The 26,551-nt window shown below is 38.2% G+C and overlaps 2 protein-coding genes across 10 annotated transcripts in view; one reads left to right on the forward strand and one right to left on the reverse strand.

Annotated features, from left to right (window-relative positions):
• LOC113493259 (piezo-type mechanosensitive ion channel component) overlaps nt 1-22,026 on the forward strand; it is a 38,547-nt gene extending 16,521 nt beyond the window's left edge. For 4 of the 9 annotated variants that reach the window (XM_026871141.1, XM_026871146.1, XM_026871148.1 and 1 more), the window contains 43 exons: nt 91-289; nt 1,204-1,403; nt 1,790-1,938; nt 2,020-2,163; nt 2,260-2,335; nt 2,569-2,684; nt 3,044-3,239; nt 3,433-3,618; nt 4,103-4,272; nt 4,352-4,478; nt 4,723-4,950; nt 5,440-5,678; nt 5,764-5,949; nt 6,135-6,330; nt 6,419-6,570; nt 6,644-6,807; nt 7,669-7,722; nt 8,181-8,225; nt 8,832-8,947; nt 9,871-9,996; nt 10,687-10,795; nt 11,028-11,188; nt 11,318-11,397; nt 12,196-12,420; nt 13,622-13,766; nt 14,059-14,175; nt 14,278-14,444; nt 14,539-14,703; nt 15,934-16,065; nt 16,271-16,357; nt 16,633-16,780; nt 17,083-17,297; nt 17,595-17,753; nt 17,893-18,019; nt 18,176-18,322; nt 18,405-18,505; nt 18,660-18,841; nt 19,005-19,185; nt 19,487-19,605; nt 19,837-19,931; nt 20,008-20,111; nt 20,290-20,431; nt 20,683-22,026. In XM_026871141.1, the coding sequence (XP_026726942.1) occupies nt 91-289; nt 1,204-1,403; nt 1,790-1,938; nt 2,020-2,163; nt 2,260-2,335; nt 2,569-2,684; nt 3,044-3,239; nt 3,433-3,618; nt 4,103-4,272; nt 4,352-4,478; nt 4,723-4,950; nt 5,440-5,678; nt 5,764-5,949; nt 6,135-6,330; nt 6,419-6,570; nt 6,644-6,807; nt 7,669-7,722; nt 8,181-8,225; nt 8,832-8,947; nt 9,871-9,996; nt 10,687-10,795; nt 11,028-11,188; nt 11,318-11,397; nt 12,196-12,420; nt 13,622-13,766; nt 14,059-14,175; nt 14,278-14,444; nt 14,539-14,703; nt 15,934-16,065; nt 16,271-16,357; nt 16,633-16,780; nt 17,083-17,297; nt 17,595-17,753; nt 17,893-18,019; nt 18,176-18,322; nt 18,405-18,505; nt 18,660-18,841; nt 19,005-19,185; nt 19,487-19,605; nt 19,837-19,931; nt 20,008-20,111; nt 20,290-20,431; nt 20,683-20,829 (6,324 nt within the window). In that variant the 3' untranslated portion in view covers nt 20,830-22,026. The remainder of the gene's footprint in view (nt 1-90; nt 290-1,203; nt 1,404-1,789; nt 1,939-2,019; nt 2,164-2,259; nt 2,336-2,568; nt 2,685-3,043; nt 3,240-3,432; nt 3,619-4,102; nt 4,273-4,351; nt 4,479-4,722; nt 4,951-5,439; nt 5,679-5,763; nt 5,950-6,134; nt 6,331-6,418; nt 6,571-6,643; nt 6,808-7,668; nt 7,723-8,180; nt 8,226-8,831; nt 8,948-9,870; nt 9,997-10,686; nt 10,796-11,027; nt 11,189-11,317; nt 11,398-12,195; nt 12,421-13,621; nt 13,767-14,058; nt 14,176-14,277; nt 14,445-14,538; nt 14,704-15,933; nt 16,066-16,270; nt 16,358-16,632; nt 16,781-17,082; nt 17,298-17,594; nt 17,754-17,892; nt 18,020-18,175; nt 18,323-18,404; nt 18,506-18,659; nt 18,842-19,004; nt 19,186-19,486; nt 19,606-19,836; nt 19,932-20,007; nt 20,112-20,289; nt 20,432-20,682) is intronic. The other 5 variants (XM_026871142.1, XM_026871149.1, XM_026871147.1 and 2 more) reach the window with 5 other exon arrangements.
• On the reverse strand, nt 22,014-26,032 carry LOC113493260 (DNA-directed RNA polymerase II subunit RPB2). Its single transcript, XM_026871151.1, has one exon. The coding sequence runs from the start codon at nt 25,872-25,874 to the stop codon at nt 22,344-22,346; it is 3,531 nt and encodes a 1,176-aa protein (XP_026726952.1). The 5' UTR covers nt 25,875-26,032; the 3' UTR covers nt 22,014-22,343.
• Nucleotides 26,033-26,551: the final 519 nt, after the last annotated feature.

Here is a 26,551-nt window from a genome sequence, read left to right on the forward strand (position 1 = left end):
TATGATTCGAAAGATGACTTTTCGAAATAACACTTTATTCTTCATAAATTGTTCTTAGCTCGTGTTTAACTATTCTCCTTTACGTTTCAGGAAGTAAATCTCCGTCAGATTGGCGTAGGTCGTTCGAGTGGTGAGCCATGCGTGCCTCTGTTAATTAAGTCGCTGTTCACGTGCATGTTCTGGGTGACGCTGCGCCAGCGCATACAGGACATGCGACAGCGGCGACAGTCCACCGTCATCACTGATATGGCAGCGCCCTTGCAGCTCACCGTCTCTGCTGCGGCTAGCGGTAATTATATCATTACTATTTATGATAAGGTCCATGTTTTAAATGTTGGTACTTTGGTAGCGTATATGTAGGCTGTTTGACCATAAACATTATCCTTTTTAAAACTTGAATTTGTATCCAAAATACAAAGGAGTATTTTTTACATAAGTATAGGGAGTAATTTTCTGAGTTGTTTTCTATAATAATCTTTTTGCTTTACTGAAACCGGAACAGGTCTAGCGAACGGTAAAACTTAATAAAGCATAATTTTTTGAGTATTTCAACTCACCACCTTTGCTTTACTTTGAATACCTTTTTCTTTAATGAATTTTATATTAATGAAATATCACTAAAAGCTTTAATAAATATCAGGAAAAGCTTTAATTTCTGACACATCACTTTTCTTAAACCTATTCTCCATCAAATACATAAAGCATGACCATTCAATCATAGAATGAAATAAATAAATATGAATGACAACAAATACCTATTTCAAATCTATTCATACTAAATTTTTTTCTTGCTTCTCTCTAAAGACACTTGTTGTAGAATCATTAAAATTATTTAAGAACAGTTTTCGTTCACCTTCATCTAATGTAATATTATCATCATATCCTTGCCACCGTACTTAGTAACGGATCCAGGATTATCGTTTTAAGATGTAAAGTTCTAAAATAACTTTTCATGACTGACCTAAAGAATTTAATAATTCTAACTGATGAAAATGTAAGTATCTGAAGTTAAGTATTCAAATTTATTCAGGTATCTGATGTTCACTTTAATATTTAACAGTCAATCTTATATGGGAAACAGCTAGAAATCCTTAATCCCTCCTGGATCCGCAACATTTATACCTACATTTACAAATCTTATTAAGCTTAAGCACCTTCTACCGTAAATTTGGACTTAACTCTTTAAAACAATTTGATTTATAGTAATCGAAGCGCAGCGCGAAGAAGAAAAGCGTTCTCGATTGCTGCGAGCTCTAGGCGAGCTGCTGAGGGCCGCGTGCGCCCGCTACTGGATATACGTGGTCGTCATCATGCTGTTCGTGATCGGTATCACCGGCGACCGCATGACCATCTTCCGGATCATATACATGTTCCTCTTCCTCGCCTTCATACTTATGTTCCAGGTAATGACTTTACTACCACTTATAACAGTTTCTTCTAAAAGAAGTGGCCAAGAAAAAGTTGCACTCGTGGTCTGAGTAGGTCACAGTGTACAAAGATTTTTTAATTATGTTCCTTATACTCACAGTATTAAAGTTTATTTTTGAGTATTTTAAAATTTATTCGCGTGTCGCAGGAGTCAATCATAAATATTCTAACAGTTGCTATTAAAAATCTGAAATGTTGTTGAATCAAATTCATCGCTCTTAAGTTAAAAGAATACCTAAGTGGTGATAGTAATTTAATCATTTGAAATCTGTAAAAAATATTTCAAGAAAATATACGTCACTTAGTTTTCTTAAAGTTACTTCGTGTCATAAAATATTAATGATATATGTTCTATTTGCAGATAAGTTGGTACTGGTGGCGTCGTACAATGTACATGTTCTGGATAGTAGTCATTATATACTCTATGATAAATCTTATACTGATATACGTGTATCAGTTCGATAACTTTTCAAAGATGATAGAAAAGTACTTGCTTATTAATGAGAGATTGTAAGTATTATCTCTGCACACCTTTTATTTATATTTACTATGTCATCTACTTATGCAACTATTTTTTATTGAATATTCCAGACAGCATGACTTGGGGCTAGAACCGTATCACCCAGCGGATCTATTCGTCAAATTATTAACACCAACGTTGTTCCTTATAATAACAATAATGCAGGTCCATTATTTCCATAAAGATTTCATTGCGTTATCAGACCCTAGGACAAGGTTAGTGGCCGAATACATTATTAAAACGCAAATTAAACCTTATTTCTATTTGTGTAAAGATTACATTACATTGCTAAGCATATCAATTATTTACAGGACAAATAGTGTAGCGAAGGAAGTAGTCGATTCAAGAAAGCAGAGCAACGCTGGTGCGTCGACCATGAGAGATGATGTAAGTGAATCTAATTGATCATCATCTCACCATGCTATCCTTTTTATATCATCCGCCCATCTCAACCCTGGTCTGCCGCGATTTCGCTGTCAAAGTCTTGGACCATACAGTTTTAAATAAATTCTATCTTGGATAAATGCAATAAATGAATCAAAACCCTACTCTCTTTTAAAAAGAAGAGGGGAAACCCTTCTATGGTCGGCCATTTTTGCCTAATTTTCCACATATTACAGGTACCGAATCTGCCGTCTGAGGACGAACGATCACGAACAAGAGAAAACAGCAACACGGAGATGCACTCTATTGAGATGTCTTCAGTGAACACTGCAGCCAGACCTTCTATTATAAAGTTAGTATTCATGCATTTATTGTAGCTCTGCCTCTTCTTGTTAGAGTGGGGGTTTCCTCATGGACACCCGCTACCTTAGGGGTGAGTAGTGTCAGATTATTACTGACTAAACTGCCGTTGTGCCACGTCATGTTGCCACCCACCGTGGGGCTCGTGGCGTATGCACACGCCACGCGTTTTTATTACTGTAACAAAAGGTCATCCCTTGCATTACTATGATAAAGCTGATTCTATAAAAAGCAATCAACTTTTGAAGCGTATTAGACGTGAAATTGGTATGTCCTTATTGGTTTCTAAAGAAAATTATCAAAGCTGTTAAGGATCAAGTTATTCAAATACTTTTTGTTTTTTGTTTACAGGAAAATATCCCACTCACGTTCATATTTACCGACAGTCACAGATCGACCCTCTACTGGGTTACGAACATTATTGAAAAAAGCTTTCAAAACGTCAAAAGAAATTATAAGAATCTGGATAGATAAAACATTTAAATACCTGGATATACACCTTATTAAAATTGTGTTTATTTCTTTAATGCTCCTTTGTGTTATGAATGTAAGTATTTTTTTATTTCATACAAATGTAGTATCATTGTATGTATTCTACTTGTCTGCTGACGGTTTCAATTGTGGCTTAAGGTACGTCTGTCACCAGGCATATCAATCGAACGGAAAGAAGTATACATGCCCAATATATTACTTTGTCGTGAATTGTACATTTAATTACTAAATATTTTTACAATTTTCAGGTATGCGCTATGCACGTTCCTATAATAGTACTAATCTCGCCTGCCATGTGGCTGAATTCACAAAAGCAAAGATTATGTGTGTTGTTCATATCGACGCTAATAAGTGTCTACTTTATGGCTAAAATGGTTTATCAGATCGATTACATCAAGCATTCGTTATTTGAAGTCAACTGTACGAATCCCGAGGTAATTATAATATGACCAGCTGTTGGGCGCGTTTTAGTCCAAATCGAACAAAATGGCCTCGCTACAGCGCTAAATCATTTTTTTTTTAAAGCGGAGTTATCTTCATTCAGTATTATCTGTAAATATATTCCCTGGAATCAAAACACTTTTAACTACTAAAAAAGTATATCCGAAAATGAGCATTGTTTAAAACCGTAAAAGTTAGACATATGAATTGGAGGTCGAATTTCTTAGAACCTTTTGTGAGACACAACGCCGACATTCATGATTTTTTTTTCAAAGTCCCCATGTTTGTAACATTTCTCATTGCCGCTATAGCCTTCCACAATAAATGAGCTGTGTAACATTTTACATTTTTTTTAATATCTTGAAAGCGGACCTGTATTGTCAGATATTAGCGCGTCCAAACAAGCCTACAACTCTTCAGCTTTATAACATTAGACAATACTGTTCTTACGTTTGTAATTTTTTTTCTTTTTTTCAGAGAACTGTAAATTCAACCCGTAATTTTACGACATTTAACAATGCTGAATGGATAGGTTTCTATAAAGCTACACCTACTAAGCCGCTAGTGGTTGTGCTCAAAGGTTACATCGGCCTTTTAGCCGTCTTCACTTTCTACTCCTTAGTTACATACAGACAGAAATCGCTAAGGTTTGTTCAAAAATTATTAAAACAATTTAAAGTACATGAAATAAATTTATTATAATTACTTATTCTTTATTTTTTACAGATCTATTTTACAAAAAGGTAGGGATAAAGTCATGTTTCCAGAAATAACGCGCAAGGAAGCCGACATAGACGTAATACATTGTGTAAAGTATTTCATAAACTACGGATTTTACAAGTTCGGTGTAGAGGTCAGTATTATTAATACAAGTCACTGAGTTAGAATGAAAGCTAATTTATTTATTTATTTTACGTCGAATTATTTTGGTACCCCTAATAAACTAAAAAGTGCAGTAAGTACTTTTACGGAGGTTTTTATGTGAAAGTCTAAGTTCAGAATCCCAAATGACGAAATCTTCCAGTAAAAGCGACAAATACTCGTAGAGTTCCAAAGTTAAAGAAAAAAATGTTTAAATAAGCAGTTGTTTGGTCTAGATCTGCATGATCTGCCTGATGGGCGTGATCGGGTCCCGCATGGACGTGTACGCGGTCCTGTACGCGGGCTGGCTGCTGGTGCTGGTGTCGATGCCGCGGCTGGCGCAGGCGCGCGTGTGGCCCACCTTCACGGCCTGCGTCACCATCCTGGTGCCGGCGCAGTACATGATCGCCGTCGGCTTCCTGCCGCAGTTCTGCGTCGCCTACCCCTGGGATGGCAGCGACCAGGTGACTACTACTTTGTCCGTTTCACGCGAACCCGGAGCCCGTGTGAGAACAGTGTTTTTTAGTTTTAGTTGCATACGGTCGTGTAACTCCTGCTTCATTCAGTTATATACAAAAAATCTGTTTCGTTAACACGGCGACTCAAAATAAGTTTACAGAGTTTTTTTGAGGATAAAAACTCACATCTTAAAAAAAAACTCATTCTTCACCATTAATGTATCTGTCATTGAATCAGCAACATCGATGCTCTCCCTCCGTGCTTCGGTATTAGTATACCAAAATATTGATTGGTTTAATACTCAATACGTTTATTGCATTCCACAATGTGAACTTAGTGGTAGGTACACAAGATACATTAGTTTTAGAGCATTGTGGGCCCTGTCGGGCATAACAAAAATAAGAATTTGGAGGAGGGCTATTAATACATACTTTGCTTTAAAATAATATGTTGACTACATTATTCTCTCATCTAATTCTGAACGTAACTTTCAGCAACTGAAGCACGTTCGATCATGGTTGTTCCTTCCATACGCAGAACATCCACCACATGCGTACAAAATTGTTTTTGATTTCTTCCTCCTGTTATTTGCTACTCGGCAATTGAAAGTTTTTCGTGTGGAAAAAAGAGAAGGTAGCACGTATGCCGGTGGCTCAAACAGCGAAGATATTGGGAAAGATTGGGAGACGCCTAACTTTGTCAATCCCGTGCCGGATTTCCTCAGTTACGTCGGGTAAGCATAATCTCGTTTAGCAAAACTTGAACTTGTAGTTAAATAAAGTTTTGTATTTGTATATTCGTTGTTTCTTCATTTTCAGCTCTTGGCTTGACGTCATTAAGCGTATGGTGTTCTTGGGAATGTTATGGGTGACTCTGGCGATCATGTTCATGACTGGCACCAACCGAGTCAACCTTTTCTCTATGGGCTATCTCATCGGATCATTCATATTCCTTTGGCAAGGAACCGACTTCTATCTTCGACCCAAAGAAGCTATATTGCAATGGTAAGATAATGGAATTATTTTGTCAAGCTAGAAACTTAACTGTTTCAGGTCGGGATCATTCTAAGGAAACTATTTATATTAAGTTGACAGTATCCAGGTGTCGGTCGAAGCTCATCGTCAATGGCCTTTCATATGGGCTTTACGATACTTCTTACTTCTGCCTATAGTAATAGTAATATTTTTAGGTGGTCATGGCTACTTCGGTACAATGTGACAGTGGTGGTAGTAAAGACGCTGCTACAGATCCCAGGATGTATCTTCAGCTCGGTAATGCAGGAACATGCTTGCTGGCTCGTTCAACTTCTTGGTATCGGATGCGTAGACAAGTTCGCTGGTGGGAACATTGCTAGGTTCATCAAAATGCAGTACACGAAAGTAAATGTAAGTATTGTGTTTCTTTTTTATCTAAAAAACTTAAGAGTTTAGGTAAGGCCTCTTTTGGTGCTTAATTTGTATAACAATGTTTTAGGAGGCTACTTGTTCTGTCCCTCAAGAAGATATCGGACTTGCGTGGGATGGTGTATGTTTTGCATTCCTGATATTGCAAAGACGGCTTTTCCATAGCTACTACTTTTACAGAGTCATTGATGAAAGTAAAGCTACAACTGTTCTTGCATCACGGTTAGTACACATTCTTAAATCATACAATGAATGCTTAAGTGGCAGGATCTTATTTTCATGTCTATTACTCTAGAGGTGCAGAACTTATAGAAGAGCTAAGACAGAAGCAGATGAAAGTGCAAGAGGATCAAGAAGTAAAAATATTAGAGAAAATAAAAGTCAAGATGGAAAGAATAAAAGCAAACCAGAAGAAGATACAAGGGGTCATGTCAAAAGAGCCGCATCATCATGACTATGGTATGATTATTGTTTATTGCTTAGAGTAACAAGATCGGGTGTTTGGAGAATCGATATAAAATTTTGTATTGATTGAAATTGACCTAAATATTTTATTTAAATGGTTATAATTAGTGATAAACCTCATGTACGGAAAGGCGACAATAGGACATCGGTAAGGAGGACCCAATTGCTTGTTGTGGTAATAAGGTCGAAAGGGGAGTAATTTTTCGTGCCCATTTTGCTCGCAATGCTGACTGACGGAACAGAGGAGGAAGAGGAAACCATGGCGGGCGAGTCGGAGCAGGTGCCGCTGGTGCGCGGCGACTCGGAGGTGTCGGCGCGCGGCTACCACACGCCCGACAGCCCCGCCTCGCCGCGCGGCTTCCACACGCCGCTCAGCGAGCCGTCCGCGCCGCCGTCGCCCGCGCGGCCCGCGCCCCTGCCGCCGGCGCCGCCCTCGCCGTCGTCCGCGCTCATGACGGTGTCGCTGGACGCGTACCTGGAGCCGCGCCGCATCTCGTTCGAGTCGGAGCTGGCGCGCGCGCCCAGCCCGGAGGAGTCGTACCCGGTGTTCTCGCCGCCGCCCATCCGGCGCCGCCACACGGTGGCCAGCCCCAGCCTGCTGCAGCGCGCCTCCGTCGTGTCGCAGTCCAGCCGCGCCGAGCCCACCTCGCACCACACGTGTAACTGCCGCCGCTCGCTTGCCGCGCGCGGCCCCGTCCGCCGATGTACCGCGTGATTGGGGCCGCCCGAGCTGTTTGTTGAATCACGAACTATTGAAAATACACCCAGATCTCACCATGTACATAATGTAAAGCATAGTTCGAAGGATGTGTTTTAATGTTTTGTTAAACAATTTATGTTTTCCTTTCCGTTCAGGAACTGAGTCAGGTCCCTCGGATAGTCGCCGCGTGTACACAAAAAGACACGAAGGTAAATAATTCGTGGCTTCCGCTCCGGTGTTGGAGTTGTTTGTTAGTATGTTCTATCCCTGTGTGCTGGTCATTCTGAAGACATGACATTTCTTTTGTAAATAAATGACTAAAACCCTGTCATTTATTTACATTCTAAAATATAGTTTTTAATTTCATTTGACTATAGTAAAACGGACGCTAATTGATTCTTGCAGGTGATGTTAACTTCGATGCACAACCACAATGTCATTATTGCACTGAAGTAGTTTTAAATAGTCGGGAAACTACATCTGGCCATTAATTTATCATGTCTTGACCAGCTGTTATGTCTGTACTACCAAAATAGCTTAATTAATCATTTCCAGATTTTGGGTGGTTTAACAGTTGATAAGTTTAGATATTAATACTTGTTAAATGCCCTCACAATAATTTGTATGGTGTGCGAACTGCCGTTGAGTAATGCTTTTTATCTTGTAGTGCGGGACAGACCAACGTATAAGCCGCCAGCAAGCCATCAAAAGGGTAAAGTTCACAGCAGGCTCCCTTAAAGTCGTATTGCGTTACTAACCCCTCCTCAGCTTGTCGGTGACGGTATTTAGGCATATTGCATCGCTATGGCGGGAACTGTCGTATTTTATATGTCAATGTATATTTTGTAAATGTTGTAACATTGCGCGGGTAATAAGCTTTAATTGTATTTGCGTGCCTGGATTAATGCCATAGTCAAATGTCTGCATGCTAGTTCTATCCTGTCTATTCACGCCTGATTTACCTGTACACTGCATGTTTCTGTGTTTGCGAACAAATAATACCAATAATTTAACTATTATGTTATTTTTAGTACTTTATGGTTTATTTTTAAGTCACCACTATTTTTTTTATTATAATGTGTACTTTTAGATTTATTAAACTTAAAAGCATGTTATTTTCACAAATTATTATTGTTTATTTAAATAAATAAAAAAAGCTTTTGCTAAAACAAGACATCAAACATTTCAATGCTTGCTGGAAAATATTTAAAATAGGCGTAACCTGATATGAATTCAAATGAATAAAAAATCAATTTTGAGTTACGCCTATTTATATTTACTAAATAGTCTGCTAATTTTTTTTAATTATGTTTAACAGCTATTCGGTCCGGAGACTATTACATGTTCGATGAGTTCGACGATACGGAGATTCATATGAAAGATGACGAATCGAGCTCGGACGAAGACGCTCCTAGAGAAATGGGAATTGGCAAGGTCAGTTGTATTTTACTAATCAGGGGATATGGTATAGCTGGCAGGATTATGGCTACGATGACATAAATGTTGTTCGATGTTCCATTCGAAAAATGTAATACTATAATACTACGATATCGTTTTTGACGTAAGCCTGCCAGTTAGCACATAATGGGGACATTCGGTGATGGTATAAGGAGATGTGATTTGTGGGTTATGTTTAATGAGAACATTGTCATCAGTATTCGTGCTTTTGCAATATCACAATGCACATACAAGTGCTGATATCTTTTGGACATTTTAGTAGAGTTGATTTTTCCACATTCAAAACACAAAATTATGGGAACACCAGACTGAATTCAAAATTCTGACAAAGGGAATACTGAGTAAGACAATGTTTTGTAATAGTTTATGGTATTTGGTATAACGAGCATGAAGCATCTATATTACAAGTATTTATTGGTTATTTGATATTGTTATACGTACGTCCTGGGTGTTCCCGCATGTACGCTTACCCCGGATTATATTTAATTCAGAATTTCAACCCATCCAATTTAGTATCTACATATTCTACATGTGTAGGGAATTTAAAAACATGCCAGAACCGCTTTGAGGTAACTAACAGTATTGCTCGTATTAATATTTGCACCGCCATGTCACTCGATTCGGCACACGTTGCTATTGTGTTAATTTTTAGATTTAACTACTTAGCTAGTTATTAGTCGAAATTTCCGTTGCACGATATTAGATGGAGATTTTCAACTACTTCGTACCTACCTGCACAAGGTTCTCGTTTACGTGTTACCCGGAAAAGAGTACCGTAGAAATTGTAGTTAATAGGTCGTAAGTCAGACAATTCAGTAGTCAAATAGCTAGGGTATAAAGCAACGTGTACCGACTACAAGTGCATGTGAGCTTACGAATGTGTCGCGTGGGCTGAGCAGCTGCTGTCGACGGCGATCAAGACGGACTTGAAGCGCGCCGTGTCGCTGCGGCGCGCCTCCATGCCCAATGTCCGCTCCAACCGACGCCTCTCGCTCGCCAGCTATCCGCACTCCTACCAGCAAGAGGTAACGGTCCATCAACGCTCACATATTACACTAAATCGCTATCATACCCTATTATTTTATTGGTATCGTTTCTAGCCTCCCAGGTTTGTATGCAGTAAGGTTGGATTTAAACGGCGAAATAAGGTTAAGATCTCTGTGACGTTTATAACTTGTCGCACTTATTAGTAAGATAATTATGGCTCGCGGAATGTAACAGAGGCCTTAATTTTATGTGTCTTGTAGTATTAAAATGAATACATTTTGCTTGCATATTTGTTTTAGCTTCTGCATGATATCCTTATGCTATATTTTTTGTAAAAGGTTGGTACCCGTTTTTACGATGTGTTTCGAAATACAAATGACAAACATGTGACTATAAATAATTATAAACTACGACACCAATTATGATGGGATGAAAAGTTTTTCAAGTATTTGCTCCGCAGTGGACGTTTGTGTCACATGATTGTCATTTGATTTATTTAGTTTATGAAATTCAGTAGAGATTAAGCCATGCCTGTTTTTTTAATAAATTACAAGACGGCAAAATGATCTGAATATGTACAAAAAATTAAAATTCTCTATAACCTTGATGATATATTCTTTTGTTGATTTTAGTTAACTTTCGGCAATGTTTTTTTTTTATTTGAACCATTTTGCTTCCACCCATTGTTTTGGAAATATTTGTATTACAATATAACCCGGTATTAATAGGTGAGGCGTAAGTCATCACCGAAGTCGATGCTAGGTGGCGATGCTCAAACGACGGAGAAGAGCGGTGAGGGACCATCGTCAGATATAGATGAATACGCGCCCTTACCGGGTAAGTCACAATCGTATTGTTATCTGAGATATGGATCAATAGGGTTCTAGTAAATAATGGCCAATATTCCTTGAAATAATAAGTTTAATATGAGAATTATGCTGTACAAGAAACGGCAAGATTATTCAAAGCCAATAGAATACACTACAAATTCGAGATCATTAATAGTATAATGGTCTTCCGTTGGCTTAATAAATTTTTTCCCTGACCATACCAATTTATCAATGTGCAGAACAAGAAGAGACAATAGTAGATAAAATAAAACGATACGGAGAAACGGGGTGGGCGTTAGTATCGAGCTTCTTAGTATCGATTACTCGATACCTGATGAAGTACTCACGAGATTATCGATATGTATCGCGGACGCTCTCGATGGAGAAGAAAATACTGAAGGTAGGTCTTTGACATATACAACAATTTTGATCTTTATGGCTTCGAGTAGTTAGATGATGTTAATTTTGAGTATAAACTAGTTTAAACTGTGTCTAACAGACTATATTACTTTTCTGCATCATGCCACAGGAAAAAGAAGGTTTCGGGATGGGATTGAGAGAAGGCTCGCAGATGATATGGGAACCTCTACCTGAGACACTAGTAACGCAGTGAGTAGCAATCTCAAGTTGTATTAATATTTTCAAACTCCAATGAGACAATCTAAAATGTACCTTAAGTTGTATGTATTAGAATAGTTTTTGTAGTTTGAAAATAGTTTTGTCGGTTTTTAGTCAGTTTGTAGTCCGTATTTCAAGTAATAAGTCCATGCTTCTTACTGCATGTTTAGTTGAGGATAAATTAGTTTTAGTATTAGCGTAGGTTTTCTAGTAAATTACTTAATAATTATTGTAAACGTTGTTTAAAACTATCCACAAGCCTAGCCGAAGAACCAAGTTGATATTCGAGCTTGATTGTAACAGATTATTAACGAACATTATAATTTGTTTTATTCATACCTTTAAACAACGTTGCTGCTCTAGATTACCGTCGTAGTGGTTCATAATGACATGAATACTTTGTCATGTAGTCGCATTAGTTTCGTAGTAGCTATTAGTAAGTAGTGTTTTGTTTGCACGCTGCCTAGTACCCGTGAAATGGAATTATATGACAAAAATCTACTCGCGCCCACGGTTGAGATGGGGTTTGTATTAATGCTGCTTTTTAATTTATTGACAAAAAAAACAGTCATTGAAATGTATTTTTCAAAAAATATAGGTATATTAACCCTTAATCTTTTTGCTGAAAACTTTTGAACCTTTGAATCTCCAAAAATATTTGGAATCTCAAAATTAGCAAATTTATAAAAACGATAGTTCTTGTCCATTATTATGATGGCATTTATAAACACGAATGTAAAGAAAAGTCGAAACGAAGGTGAAGTATGTATGAGGATGGCATGTTTCCAGCCGTAAGTTAAGCGAGATAAGCGTCCCGGAGATTCGCATCCTGGCGCCCAGCATGGAGCGCGGCCTGGACCAGTCACCGCCGCCGCGCCACGAGCCTCCCGCGCCCCACACGGGCCCTGCACCCCACGCCGCCCCCGCGCCTCTCTCGCTGTCCTCGGGCAGCGCCAAGCACGATGACGACACCTCCGAGCACGAGAGCGCGTTTAGCTTGCAGTCCAGCCAGAGGTGGAGCCCGATACACACGTGCTTGTACTGTCATTACGAACAAATACTAAATACGCTGAAAAAGACCTGAGAGCCTGCCACCGACTTCTTAAGGAAAACTGTTACAGCTGTGGTAGAGAACCAGAGACTTTATGGTGTAGTAGCGTCTCGTTTTTACAGCTGCAAAACAGGAAATAGCCCCTCAGTGCCGAAAACGACATGGCGCCACTTTAGCACCGGCAAAAATCCTTTAAGAATTCAAGTAAGCTCGCCGTCTCTTCAGTGTATTTAAAACTAGACTTGATCGTTACCTGAGCAGTCGATGTCAAGTCACATAACAGTACAAGTTTCGTTGGTTGTTTATCGTTCCTTGCAATGGGCTTTTGTTGTCTCTGACATTTATATAAATTGTTTGTTCCTCTTCCACAACATTTACACTTGTTCTTGCAGCTTTTGTTGTACTTTTATACATTCTTCTTTCGTCTAAACTAATTTGTACTATCTTCAATAATGGGCGTTTGTCAGAATTGTTAGTCTTGTTTGTAAATATTTATTGCCATCTACGTGTAAGTATAATGTGTTTCGGTGTAAACAAAACGGCACGTCAGAGGGTCTACCATCACGTATTGAAGTAATATTATAATGTCCAAGGAAGCGGAAAAGCCTAATACACGGCGTAGAGCGACATCTCTGTTACACACCCGCATAATATTATTTTAAGACGTGGCTGTGGGCCTCCAGGTATACGTATTGATAGGATTACTTTCATTTCGCTTACTAGTCGTTGTGCTTAGTACTATGCGTTAATTTACACTATACATGTTATATTCACCGCCAATACTTATAAACTCAGCCACTACACCAATCGTGTAAATACATAATTAATTAAGAATCAATTTTAAAATTTCCATCTTTTTCTCATTATTTCATAAAAATCCTTAATGGTACTTTAGGCTGCACGTATCAGCAATAAGTATCATGCAAGAGCAGTGGACCTATGTACATATTTATTTATAGTGAAAATATCCTCCAAGAAAACAATAAAAGTGTATGTACGACTGTTCAAAATTTTTTTTGTACCTTCCACATTGATCAGTCGTTTAAGTTCTCAATGATAAGTCCACTCTTAAACACTTTTTCTTAACCTATCTTAAATAATACTATTTAATTGCCGTGAAATATGATCAAACTCTACTTTAAAATAATAAATTATCGTTTACAGTAAGGATGTTACAACACTTGAGGAACAAGACGACTCCATGTTCAAACAGGATCGCTCGCCGTTCGTGCACCTTGGCTACGCGCTTTGGTACACTGTACTAGCGCATACCGATATAGTCTGCTACATCATGGTCTTTATTAATCAGGTGCATTATATAATTATAAAACACGTTAAACATATTAAAAGTTATAATAATATGATCTAAGTTGAGATTCGCCCTAGAACATTTAATCTCCACATTAATAGCTGGGTTTTCGATTTCTGATCAAGCGAAATAATTAAAAAATTTCGTTTGTCAAATCTCATTTAAGCTGTAGTTGTTTCTATGTCTTGTGGTCAACTCAACACAATGGGGACCAGTTAATTTGGCAACAGCTTAGATTAATCAGCCTTATTAATCGGCCGGGGTTTATATTTAAAATTACTTTTTATTTCAGATTCAATCGGCAACAATACTATCAATTCCCTTGCCACTAATGGTCTTTATGTGGGGAACCCTAACGATACCACGACCTACAAAAACCTTTTGGGTAACGCTAATTGCGTACACTGAGGTAAGATAATCTAGCTTTTCCTTTAAAAAAAAAAGAAACGTGCCTAACTTAATTTCTGCGATATTATATTATTCGCTTCTTCATATATTTATTATTTCACAGGTGATTGTACTTATAAAAAGCATGTTCCAATTCGAGATTTTGCCATGGAATCAGAAGGCAATACCGGCGAATATGCCATTTACAGCACCGCGTATTATTGGTATCGAAAGAAAATTTAATTACGCTCTCTACGATCTACTGCTACTGCTCATCATATTTTTACACAGGTAAAAACATGATTTAGAAAATAGAAAATGAGAAGTACCTTTTCTTTGGTGCCCCATGTTCATGAACAGTTATAAAATGCAAGGTTCTTTTCAGATTTATGTTAAAATCCCTTGGTTTATGGAAAGAATCGACACCTGAGATCGAGTTGCGAGAAGACATGGAATATCCTTTGAATCCTGAAGACACGCAGCTCGTGGTAGAGGGGCGTATCAATGAAGTGGGCCGGAAATACGTCAAGATGCACGACCAGACGGGCCCGTGGGTTTGCTTTTATTTTTTAAGATTTTTGACGTATTATATTCCTTAAACACCAGATCCCCCTTCGGATTTCTGTAAATTAATATAATATATATTTGAATTTGCGGATATACATTTTACGCTATTATGTAAGTCGTCAAACGGCATTGGTGAAAAATGTGATGCTTCAACGTTTGTACCTATCTAAAACGAAAGCAAGCTTCAGCCGCACAACTACCTTCTGGCAAGGTATCAAGTTTTCGGTTTCGGGAAAACCAGCGATACACAAATTCGCTAGCAGTGGCTGTAACTCCATTGACGGCACAGCATAGGTAGTTGGTAGTTAGTGTTGATTTCGGCGTGGTGCGGATAGTACATAGCGGGGTATGCGGATCAGACAGTCGTCACCGGCTGGTGGACCGGCTGTACCACGTGCAGGCGACCATCGCGGCGGCCATGCGCGAGCTGTCCACGTCCCGCTCGGACCCGCGCGTGGCGCAGCTGGTGTGGTCGCGCCTGCGCTCGCGCCGCCGCTACACCGCGCACCGCCGCGCCGCCGCGCGCGCCGCCGAGAGGCTGCGGCGGCGGACCTTCCGGTACAATACCGCACTCGAATCATCTGCCTCCGGGCTTGGTCTAGTGTCACTGGATATTAATATCAGTATTTACTTAGATATACCGCTCCATAAAGTGTGATTAGTAGATAGTGTATTGACCTCATCGTAAAATTTGTACTTAGTAAAATGTATGTCGAATAAGTAAGAACTTTGTATGAATTATAATTAATTAGTATAAAAAATGGGTTTAGATGCTAGATATATACATATAGTAAGTAATTAAACTGCTCATATTATTGTATTTTAAGTAATGTATGTAAATTTCGAACAAATGTAAAAGACCTCCGCAAAGTGGGATGAAACGACAAATGTTTTACCTCATAAATATCGCGACATGCCGCCTCCAAACATTGTGCGTAATCGAGTTTTCATATCGATAATTACAAAGAAAACATTCATTCGCCATTTCAGCTTTTGATCTCGCTCTGTGTTGGCTTAAAAAACTGTTAAACTGTTAAACTACTCTCTCTACTCTTTTTTATTTATTTCCAGTTTGTGGTATCATCAATACAATTCTTTAACGACGTAAACGTTTGTGTATGATTAACAAAATTGTCAAAATTATTTAATATGATGCCTTCTTGTATCCTTAAAAACCTTATAAAATTTAATTCAATTACAATCGGTTTAACAGATCTGAAGATATACCGGAAGTCGGATTACCGAGAAACCCTGTGGCTTATGATGAAGGTGGTTCCGCATCCGCCTCGTACTTTGATGGGAATGAGCCTGGACCCTCGAAAACGCAGGATGATGACCACTATAAGTGAGTTTTTACGAAAACGTTAACATTGTATTGCACCATGTGAATGGTAACTACTGTTCATAATTTTACACTTTCGTCATTAAATTCGTTAATCAACTGAACGAAGTCCAATTGTGGATCGAAACGATCAAAAGAGATATGTAATTTGCTAGTTTGCTCAATATTTTACGCAACAAAAGTAAAGTTTTCTGTTTATTTTCTTTAGAGTGGATGATGATCAAGAACCGATTATTGCTGTAACAACAACCTTGGAGGACACCTACAAGCATTATCCTGAAGTTATGCTACTGTCGTAAGTTTTCTATCTTTTAGCGCTAGATGGCGCTAGTGCTTGTGGAGATTTATTACTTGTGAAAGAATTTCCTGTAAATATTGCTAAGTAGTAAAGCAGATTATAAAAATTAAATATATCAGACAGTATAATGCTACGATAAAGATTGTTGGGACTAACTATATGCTATGAACATCTGACGCAATCGGGAGAGGCATATATCCAACAGTAGACGAAAAACATGAGTTTAATTTTTAATACTACGTTAAATGACAAGGAACTCTTGTTTTGTACAGAATAAAGCGTTACCTGAGGCCGACGCACCGCTTCTTCCAGCGCATGCTAGCGCCGGGCGCGCGCGTCACCGCCGACATATATGCCTACATGTTCCTTTGCGACTTCTTCAACTTCCTTGTTGTTATATTTGGATTTGCCGCATTTGGGGTAAGTCTTCAACTCAATAATAGATAGCTTAGTAGTAGAGACACAAACAATATTAATAACGACACCAGATTTCCAACTAAACAAAATACTCACATTAAAAACACCGCATAACACGTAAAGGCTTTTGTGATGAATTTTATTGACCGAGATCCATACATCGCAGGATTAAACTTTTTTAGTCGAGCTGTTAAAATAATAATATGCAGCTAGAATAACTCCTCGACTTATTTTTGCTCAGATTATTTTTGAGTATCTTAATGTAGTGAATATCCGAAACAAATTCTCCATATTTGTTATCCCAGACGCACCAAGGCGACGGCGGCGTACAAGCTTACTTGGAGGAGAACAAAGTGCCGATACCGTTCCTGGTAATGTTAATCCTCCAGTTCGCGCTCATCATTATAGACCGCGCACTGTACCTGCGCAAGTTCATGCTCGGCAAGATACTGTTCCAATACGCGCTCATTATAGGCGTACACATCTGGATGTTCTTCGTACTGCCGTTTATAACTGAAAGGTAAACCCCACAATAATATGCTGGATAACCGGTAGTGTAGATTTAGTCCAATTTAAACTTAATCATGTTGCTTGGGATCATTTGCGATGCTTCTTTCAGTTCAATACTCAATACTCAATATTTTTATTGCACTCCAAATACGTTCTTTCGTAGATTAACAAAATATAAATTTGACACGACTAATATAATCGATCAAAACTAATTGCTTAAAGTAGCCTCTGTGTATTTATTTCATTAAGTACAACTATAGCATTATAAATCTCAAAAATTATTAATTCAAAAAAATGTGTAATGTAGGACGTTTAACGCTCTGCTGCCGCCGCCGATGTGGTACATGCTGAAGTGTATCTACCTGCTACTGTCCGCGTACCAGATCCGCTGCGGCTACCCGCGTCGCATCATCGGAAACTTCCTCTGCAAGTCTTACCACTTCCTCAACATGATATTCTTTAGAGGGTAAGCCTTCTTATTCACGTGTCTAAAATGTCTGGTTGAGAGGACTGGGCTCTCTCTGTTGGAACAGGCGTAAGCACGGCAAAAAGTTTGTGACAAACTGATAGAGAATAATCTTGTAACCCTCTTTTTACTTTTCTAGGTTTATGGCAATACCATTCTTATTTGAGCTACGAACCCTCATGGATTGGATATGGACAGACACGTCCATGAATCTTATGGATTGGCTCAAGATGGAGGACATATTCGCCAGCGTATTTCTGCTAAAGGTATAATATTCCATAATATACGCTTTTCAAAGCAATTTATGATAGTAATTTCCGCCATTTGTATTTGGGACATAAATTGGAGACACTAGATCTTCCACATTTATACCTACTTCTTAGATTAAAAGAAGAAACTTGAACGATATGTTTTTATTTCAGTGTTCTCGTTACGTGGAGGATGAGTTCCCTCAGCCTCGCGGCTCGAAGAAGTCTAACACTTCCAAGTACCTGTTGGGTGGTGGCGTATTGGCCTTCGTCATCGCTATCATTTGGTTCCCGCTCGTGTTCTTCGCTTTCGGCAATTCGGTACTTATAATCGCTATTAGTGCTTCTCTAGCAAAGTGCCATTTTGACCAATATTTGCTGTGAATGTAATACTTTGTTTCAGGTCGGTCAACCCAATCCACCCACCGATGTGACTGTCAAAATTCGCATCGGGCCTTTTCTGCCTGTTTATCAAATGTCTGCACAATCACACAATATTGATATGTAAGTACCTACGGCATTCTTTTGGCAATTATTTATTATTTTTTTATTAGTTCCTCGATTATTTGCTCCAGCAATGTTTTTTTAAGTTTCCCTGCTTTTGTTCATCCCTTAGATACTTAAAACGCCCTTTCTCTTATGCCTAATTTGCTCGTAGCTTTACGGAACAAGACTACTCTCAGCTGAGCAACATGTATGCGCGCGACCGCAACGCGCAGACGTTCCTGTCCAACTACATGTACAACGACGTGGCCGTCATCACCATCAACCCGAACTCCACGCTCAAGTGGGAGATCTCACCGCCAGAGCTCGAGCGGTTACAGCGAGAAGCCTTGTCCAGTAAGAACTCATTAAGTTACCTAAGACCTATATTAATTTAATTCAAACCAGATCACAAACGCTCGAGTTGAGCCTTTTGCACAGGAAATACGTTAGGCCACCAGTGTAAGTGATAGGACTAAAGTGGCCTTGCTGCTATTCATTATCATGGTGATATTTACAGATGCAACTTTACTAGTGAAGTTCACGTACGTGATCACGCACCCGACGAACGCGGTCCCGAATCCACCGACTATAGAGGACCATAGAGAAGTGCCTCTAGAGGCAAATATAGACGGAAAGCCCAACCCCGAGAGAGAGACACTGCTGAAGCTGCTCACTGAAAACACTTCGAATGATGTCTGGTTAGCATTTTACTCCAATCATTAGGTATACGGTCCTACCTACAAACTTATTAACACTCAGGAAATCATGGTTTAATATTGCGTCATTCATGAAATGACTCAACTTCAGAGGATCAGGTTACCCATCATCTATTTTGGTATAACGAATTATAAATGTCAGAACTAATACAACTCAATGTCCATTTTCTACTTACAGCTATAGGAGAAGGCTGCATTTCGGTTTACGACCCTGCAAAACCATTTAATTTTCGTAATATTAATGTCTTGTACACATGTAAAATTATACCGACTATTTCAACAGGTTAAACGTTAAGTACTTGTTCCCGAAATTTGTGAAAGTATTCAACAAGGGGACCACAAAGCCGGCATATCAGTTAATGCCCGTGCCACCAGAGGACGGTGAGTTAATAGAGGATGAAGGTGAGCTGGACATATTGGCTTTTTAAATATACTGTCTGTGGCGGGTCCAGGACTGTCGCTTGAGGGAGATTTCCGCTGTGGATACTTTTTTTCCAATACACAAATATCAACCAATTACAATTGAAACGGGGCGATGAACACCATAGCTACTTAGATCCGCCACTGACCATTGTAAATAACCCTGTATCTTATTAATATATTTTTTTCATTAATATTGTACCGTAATTTTAGATGCAGATGCACGTCTCTACCGCGACGTCCAGCTAAGATTAGAGAAAGTTAATGACGTCATGTATTGGCGTGTTCGGGAGTCTTGTTCTGTGCGGGTTAGTAGCATATATTGATATTATAGTTACGCGTTATACTATGAATAAGTATTTTGTACCACCTTTATCATTGCAGGACCCATTAACATCAGTGCCGTTAAATAACTGCGATATGCTTGTGATGTACACTTTTAACGACAAGCTGTTCCCAGAGACACTTAACTTCATATCGGGCAGCGGGTAAGTTCTTTTTAAGTATAAATAAAGTAATTTTATATCAATAAAATGTTATTTCGTTATTCAAGAACAGCCTACAATAGGTATTGAGGTAAATAAGCGCAGGATTCGTATATTTTAACGATGATATTATTACAATAAGCCACGTCTTCAAATTGGTGTGATATTTTTGTTTAAACAGAATCATTGGGCTGTATACAACGTTCGTGTTCTTGGCGTCACGTGTACTGCGTGGTTTCTTCTCGGGCATCTACACAAAGATCATGTTCGACGATCTGCCCAACGTCGACAGGGTGCTGCAGCTCTGCCTTGATATTTACCTGGTAAATATGATCACATTTACATAAAACCTAATGCATGGAAATAAAATTAGAAAAGATGCCTACTGAGAGCAAAGTTTACGTCTCAGCTACTTCCTAGCCCTCTAGCTTTACAAATAAGTTACAAGTTTGAATGTCTTTCTATAAAAAACAAGACTGTCGTTTGCCTCAATCTGCACTAATCCAATATTTTTATGTTGGTGCTTACCTGACTAAACATGAAATGATAACAAATGCTGTTTTTATCCAAATAGGTCCGTGAAGCCCTGGAACTTGCTTTAGAGGAGGACCTCTTTGCCAAATTGGTGTTCCTGTATCGCTCTCCAGAAACTATGATAAAGTGGAGTCGACCAAAGGAAGATGCGAACGTTGAACAACAGGCTTTGCCGCCATCACAATAGACGGACTAATATAACTTTATGGGAAAGTAATAATCGAGCCTAATTGCCTACTGCTGAAGCTAGTACAATTACTGTTGCTATTCCTGGATTTGTCACTGGACATTCTAGCTATATACTTACGATATATACCTACCTACTAGCTATATTTTTATACTTTTAACTCCTAGTCTCTGTAGATCATCTACAAAAGTTTAGTAGTTAAAATATGTTATGTACTATTTTTAGGATATATTTTACAAGATAGTATATGAAAGTGTGTCCTGGAAATAACAAATTTCATTTAAAAAATCATGATGTAATATCACGTTAAGAAGTACAAGAATGACGCCAGTCCTGTCCTTTAAAAACTGATCTAAATGTAATTATTAAATCTCAACATGACTGCATCCAGCAACACGTTACATCGATGATAGATACGTATAAGTTGTACAGTAAGATAGTTATAATTTAAGAATAATCATGGTGCATATATTATTACTGTTTAGAATTGTTTAATTAGCGAAATCTTGCAATTGTGTTACCTACTATCCAGGGATCCGGGATCCCATACCGCAATAAAACTTAGGGCGTTCGCTTATTTTATGTATAGATAATAATCAACGAAGTTAAATTGTCTGTTTCACTGTAAATAAAGGTGATCGTTTCCAACTAAGGGCACTAACCTTATATTTATTTATTTAAACGCACAAGCTGAAGGTTCTTGCATGGATTTAAATGTGCATTTCTTGTCCATAAAGTTAGGCACATATTTTACAAAATAATTAATGCATTTTAATGTTACCTCCTTCTTATGAGCTCGCAATTGTTACGGTATAATTAAATTAACGTTAAATAATACTATACACCTACTACAAAAGCTTTTATATGTATATTTTTGTTCAATATTAACATAAGGGATCTATTTCACCATGTACTTAAAATCTCCAAGTGCAATGTTATTTACGAATTTAGCTATTTATTTTGTAAATGTGTTTTTTTTTATATTTTATTGATATTTTATTTCGTCCGTTATCAAGTAAACATATTCGTTTATTCTCTATTTACACCGCATTTTACAACTCTTTTTATATAACATACTTAAATTATTCGAGTAAGAGGTTTATACATATTGTACACTTTTGTATTATGGTTGTTGTGTTTAAGCTGCATTTAATGTTGTCGGTTTGTGATAATAAAAGTCGTAATGAAATGTTAAAAGTATTTTTATTAACTTTCTAACAGCTTTTACAGATTTAATGTAATACACCCAAACTGGTATGTGGTAAATGTACGTATAGATACTGTCGTCGGCACGCCAGTGCTAAATTTATTAATTAATATGAAAATCTTATTTATAAAACATAACCCTTGAAAGTCGGGTAGAAAAATAGGGCAATGTTACTTTGCCAACGCTGATATGATGTCAACTCTAGTTCATTGTCATCTAGTTTTTGAATTTAATATTCAGTAAGAAGTGTTTAAGCACTGTACCAGGTAAGAGCTAATTACAACTTCAAAAATATAAGATTTTATACTTAATTTACTACCATCAGCCTTGGGGCTATGTTCATTGACATTAGCTCCTGGAATAACAGTTTGGCAGCATAGGGCAATCGTATCTGGGAAATTTGTGTTTTGTTTTTACATCCTTTGCATTCAAACGTATTGTTACGTAAGTTAGCTATGGCTATTAAACCGCAGAAGTTGCAAACGTGTATGCGGTAAGGATCTGATACTTCAAAAAGACGTTCCCGTAAGAATTGTGCAGCACCGTGAGCAATTTGACAATCACGTTCCATTTCACCGAAACGCAATCCACCATCTCTAGCTCTGCCCTCCATAGGCTGTCGCACCAAAATTTGTACTGGTCCTCGAGCCCTCGAATGGATTTTATCATCCACCATATGCTTCAGACGTTGGTAATACGTCGGTCCTAAGAACACTTGGGCGTTAATCTTACGCCCTGTATGACCATTATACATAACTTCGTTCCCACGTAAATGATAGCCGTATTCTTGCAATAGTGAAGAAATTTTCTGCACGTTTACAGCATCGTTAAACGGTGTAGCATCACCAATTTCTCCTTTGTTAGAAGACACTTTGCCTTGAATGCATTCAATCAAGTGACCAATAGTCATACGAGAGGGAATGGCGTGAGGATTAATGATAATATCAGGAGTAATGCCTTCACACGTAAATGGCATATCTTCTTGCCTGTACTGAATTCCACAAGTACCCTTTTGCCCGTGTCGAGAAGCAAATTTGTCTCCAATCTGAGGTATGCGTACGGATCTTACACGAATCTTACAAAATTTGTAGCCCTCACTATTCAATGTGAGCATAACTTGATCCACAATACCAGTTTCACTATTACGTAAAAATGTGGATGCATCACGTTTAGAGTAACGTTTTGTTGTACCTTCTAACTCATCATCATTTTCAGGTAATGTAATTGTTTTCCCAATTACTACATCATCACCAGATACTCTTATGCCAGGAGCAATGATGCCATCATCATCCAATTTATCATATAAAGCATTTCGCATGCCTTGACATGTTTGTCTAGTTGGTTTCTCGAATTGTTCTTCTTGGTCTCCAATCCTCTTGGACTCCGAATCTTTGTATGAGCGATAAAACACAGATCTAAAGAATCCTCTCTCAACTGCTGATGCATTTAAAATAACACTGTCTTCTTGATTATATCCTGTATAACACAAGATAGCAACAATGGAGTTAATGCCAGCAGGCAGTTCTCTAAACCGCAGATATTCCATAGAACGAGTGGTAACTAATGGCTTGTGTGGATAGTACAGTACATGTGCCAGTGTGTCCATTCTCACATGGAAATTAGTGATGTACACACCCATGGCTTGTTTACCCATAGCACTTTGATAAGTGTTCCTAGGGCTCTGATTGTGATCAGGGAATGGGATAATAGAAGCGCAAACACCCAGTATCATAGCAGGATGAATTTCACAATGAGTATATGTAGTACAGTATGCATACTCTTTGACTTGTGCCAAGTCATCTGGACTCATTGCAATCATTACAGTTTCTTCTTCTAAGGTGTCAATATATTCAACAACACCACTTGCTACCAAATTTTGCCAACCATAGTTATTAAAGTCTCTTTCCTTAAGATCGTCAATGTGCTTTTTCTTTAATAACAAAGCTCCATTCTCAACAATCAATAATGGGCGACAGATTCTTCCAGCATCAGTGTAAATTCTGATTTCTCTGTCTCTAATGTCACGAATCATGCTCACTTCAGACACAATAATATCCATTTGGCGTCTTAGTTTTCTCAGTGTCGCCATTAACTGTTCTGGATCTCTGTGAATACCAACCCAACAACCATTAACAAATATTTTTGTAGCATCTGCAATAGCCGATGGTGCAATTTCTTCTAAGTTTTCCATTGACCATTCCTCCAAGAACTCTAAAATTGGAGATGGTTGACTTCCTACAGAGATATATGCCATCAGAGCAAGGTTCTTTACCAAGCCTACAGCTGCACCCTCTGGAGTCTCAGCAGGACAAATCATACCCCACAGTGTGTTGTGTAACTGACGAGGTTTGGCTAATTTACCATCACGACCGATGGGAGAGTTCACACGTCTTAAATGAGACAGTGTTGATGCAAAGGTTAGTCTATTCAATACTTGTGACACACCAGCACGAGCTTGGTGAGCTTTCTTTTGGTCACCCCAGTTTCCAGTAGCAAGAGAGTATCTCAATCCATCAGTTATTATCTTAGTTTTAATTGCCAATTCCAGATTAAAATCCTTTCCTCGGTCAATAAACTTCTGCGCATACATTCTTACTTCTTTCAGAAGGTTCTTGAATAGGCCTCTGAATAAGAAAGCAAGAAGGGGTCCAGCCAAATCTAAGCGTTTGTTGCCATAATGATCTCTGTCATCAAGCTCACGACGACCCAATGCAGCAAGCAATAACCTGTGCACCATGTATCCCAAAAAGTAAGCTTTTTTAGTTTCACAAAAATCAGATACACCAACATGAGGTAACATTTCCTTTTGCAGAATTTCCCTTGCATATTTAATACGCTTCTCCTTTGTAACACCAGGCCGAGCACCACGGGCACCAATAAAATTAAGTGCTACATTTTGTTCTTGAATCACAAAAGCTTCGTCTAGTGAAGGTTTTACCATTTCCATCATTTCAGGATCATCAAAATCATAGATAATGTGTTCTAATATGTCCCTGTCCGCCACAAAGCCAAGAGCTCTGAATACAATCATAATAGGAATTTCTTGTTTGATATATGGGACAATTGCAATAATTCTTTGGCCAATAGCAGATTTCTTTATATTTTGCCCACCACGAGCCATCATATTGACCCACAGTGTTGATGTAGGTCTAGAACTGTGCTCAAGACAAGAACGAATTTCTGTTTTGTATGCAAACTTGCCGTCTTTCATACTAAACACATACACTGTATTGGTAGCCATTTTTTCTTGAGCAATTAATACTTTTTCTGATCCGTTGATGATAAAATAACCACCAGGGTCAAGTGGGCATTCATTTAATTCTGATAAATCTCTGTCAGTCAAATTGTTGAGTAAACAATATGTAGATCGTAACATAATGGGAATTTTTCCGATGAAAGTTTTCTGGTGTTGAGTTTCAACAGGATCTTCATGTTCCTTCACAATAGTCTTTGTTATATCCACATACAATGGTGCTGAGTAAGTCAGATTACGAAGCCTGGCTTCGTTAGGCATCATAGGAGACGGCGCTCCATCTTTTTCCCAATGTGTTGGTTTAGATAAATATATTTGGTCAAATTTCAATAGGTATCTTGGCGGTGTCTCTATTTCACCTGATGAATGTTGAGCTTCAGCTTGTAACTCGATGGGTGGAGAATCCTCTACTATACGTTGAACAGACATTTGAATAAATTCATCAAAACTGTCCAACTGCTGGCGTACTAACCCTTTTTCATCAAAGTAAGCGTTGATGACGATCCAGCAGGCCTCTTGCCAGAGTTCAGAGGAAATTTCTTCCACGTCGATTTCTTCATAATGGTCATCTTCAGTGTCGTACATGATTATAGAGGAGAACTAGCAAGTTCTCCTCAGTCGAATTCGCTGTATAATTGCGTATTTATTTATTTTGTAGGAACCGCACAACACGTCGATCATCGGCAACCAGAATTGTTTTTTGACAAATTGTTGACAGTAGCGTTTTTAAAATGGCGTCCCTGGCTCCTCGGCCTTATTTTTAAGTAGGGTTGTCACAAAAATAAAAGACGTGTGACACAATGGATTATCGATCGTTTAATCGACTAATTATACATGCATTCAGTTCAATAATTATTTAAAATATTACAAAATTACCATTTATAGCTTTTATGATTATAACTTTCAAAGTGGCTTTCACTGTGACTGACACAATCTTCTTGATTATGGCTTTTCAAAGTGTTATTACAACAATATCGTATTAAGTAGATTGCTTAAGTTAATAACAAAAATTGAAATAAAAGACACGACGCCAGTGTTTTTTGGCATAATAATTAACGCTGTAGTCAAATTTAAAAAGAACCAATAATAAAATTACAGAGTGATGGATGTTTTTAAAACTGTTTAATTCTTCTATTTTCAAAATATATATATTCCTGGCATAACAAGCAATTGTTAACTAATTTTTAACATAACGTTACTTTTATGTGTTTCTTTACATAATTAGATTACTTTTCTCTCTGAGAAGTGGACAGATAATTTTA

This window comes from Trichoplusia ni, chromosome 4 (assembly GCF_003590095.1).
Source record: "Trichoplusia ni isolate ovarian cell line Hi5 chromosome 4, tn1, whole genome shotgun sequence".
Taxonomy (NCBI): domain Eukaryota; kingdom Metazoa; phylum Arthropoda; class Insecta; order Lepidoptera; family Noctuidae; genus Trichoplusia; species Trichoplusia ni.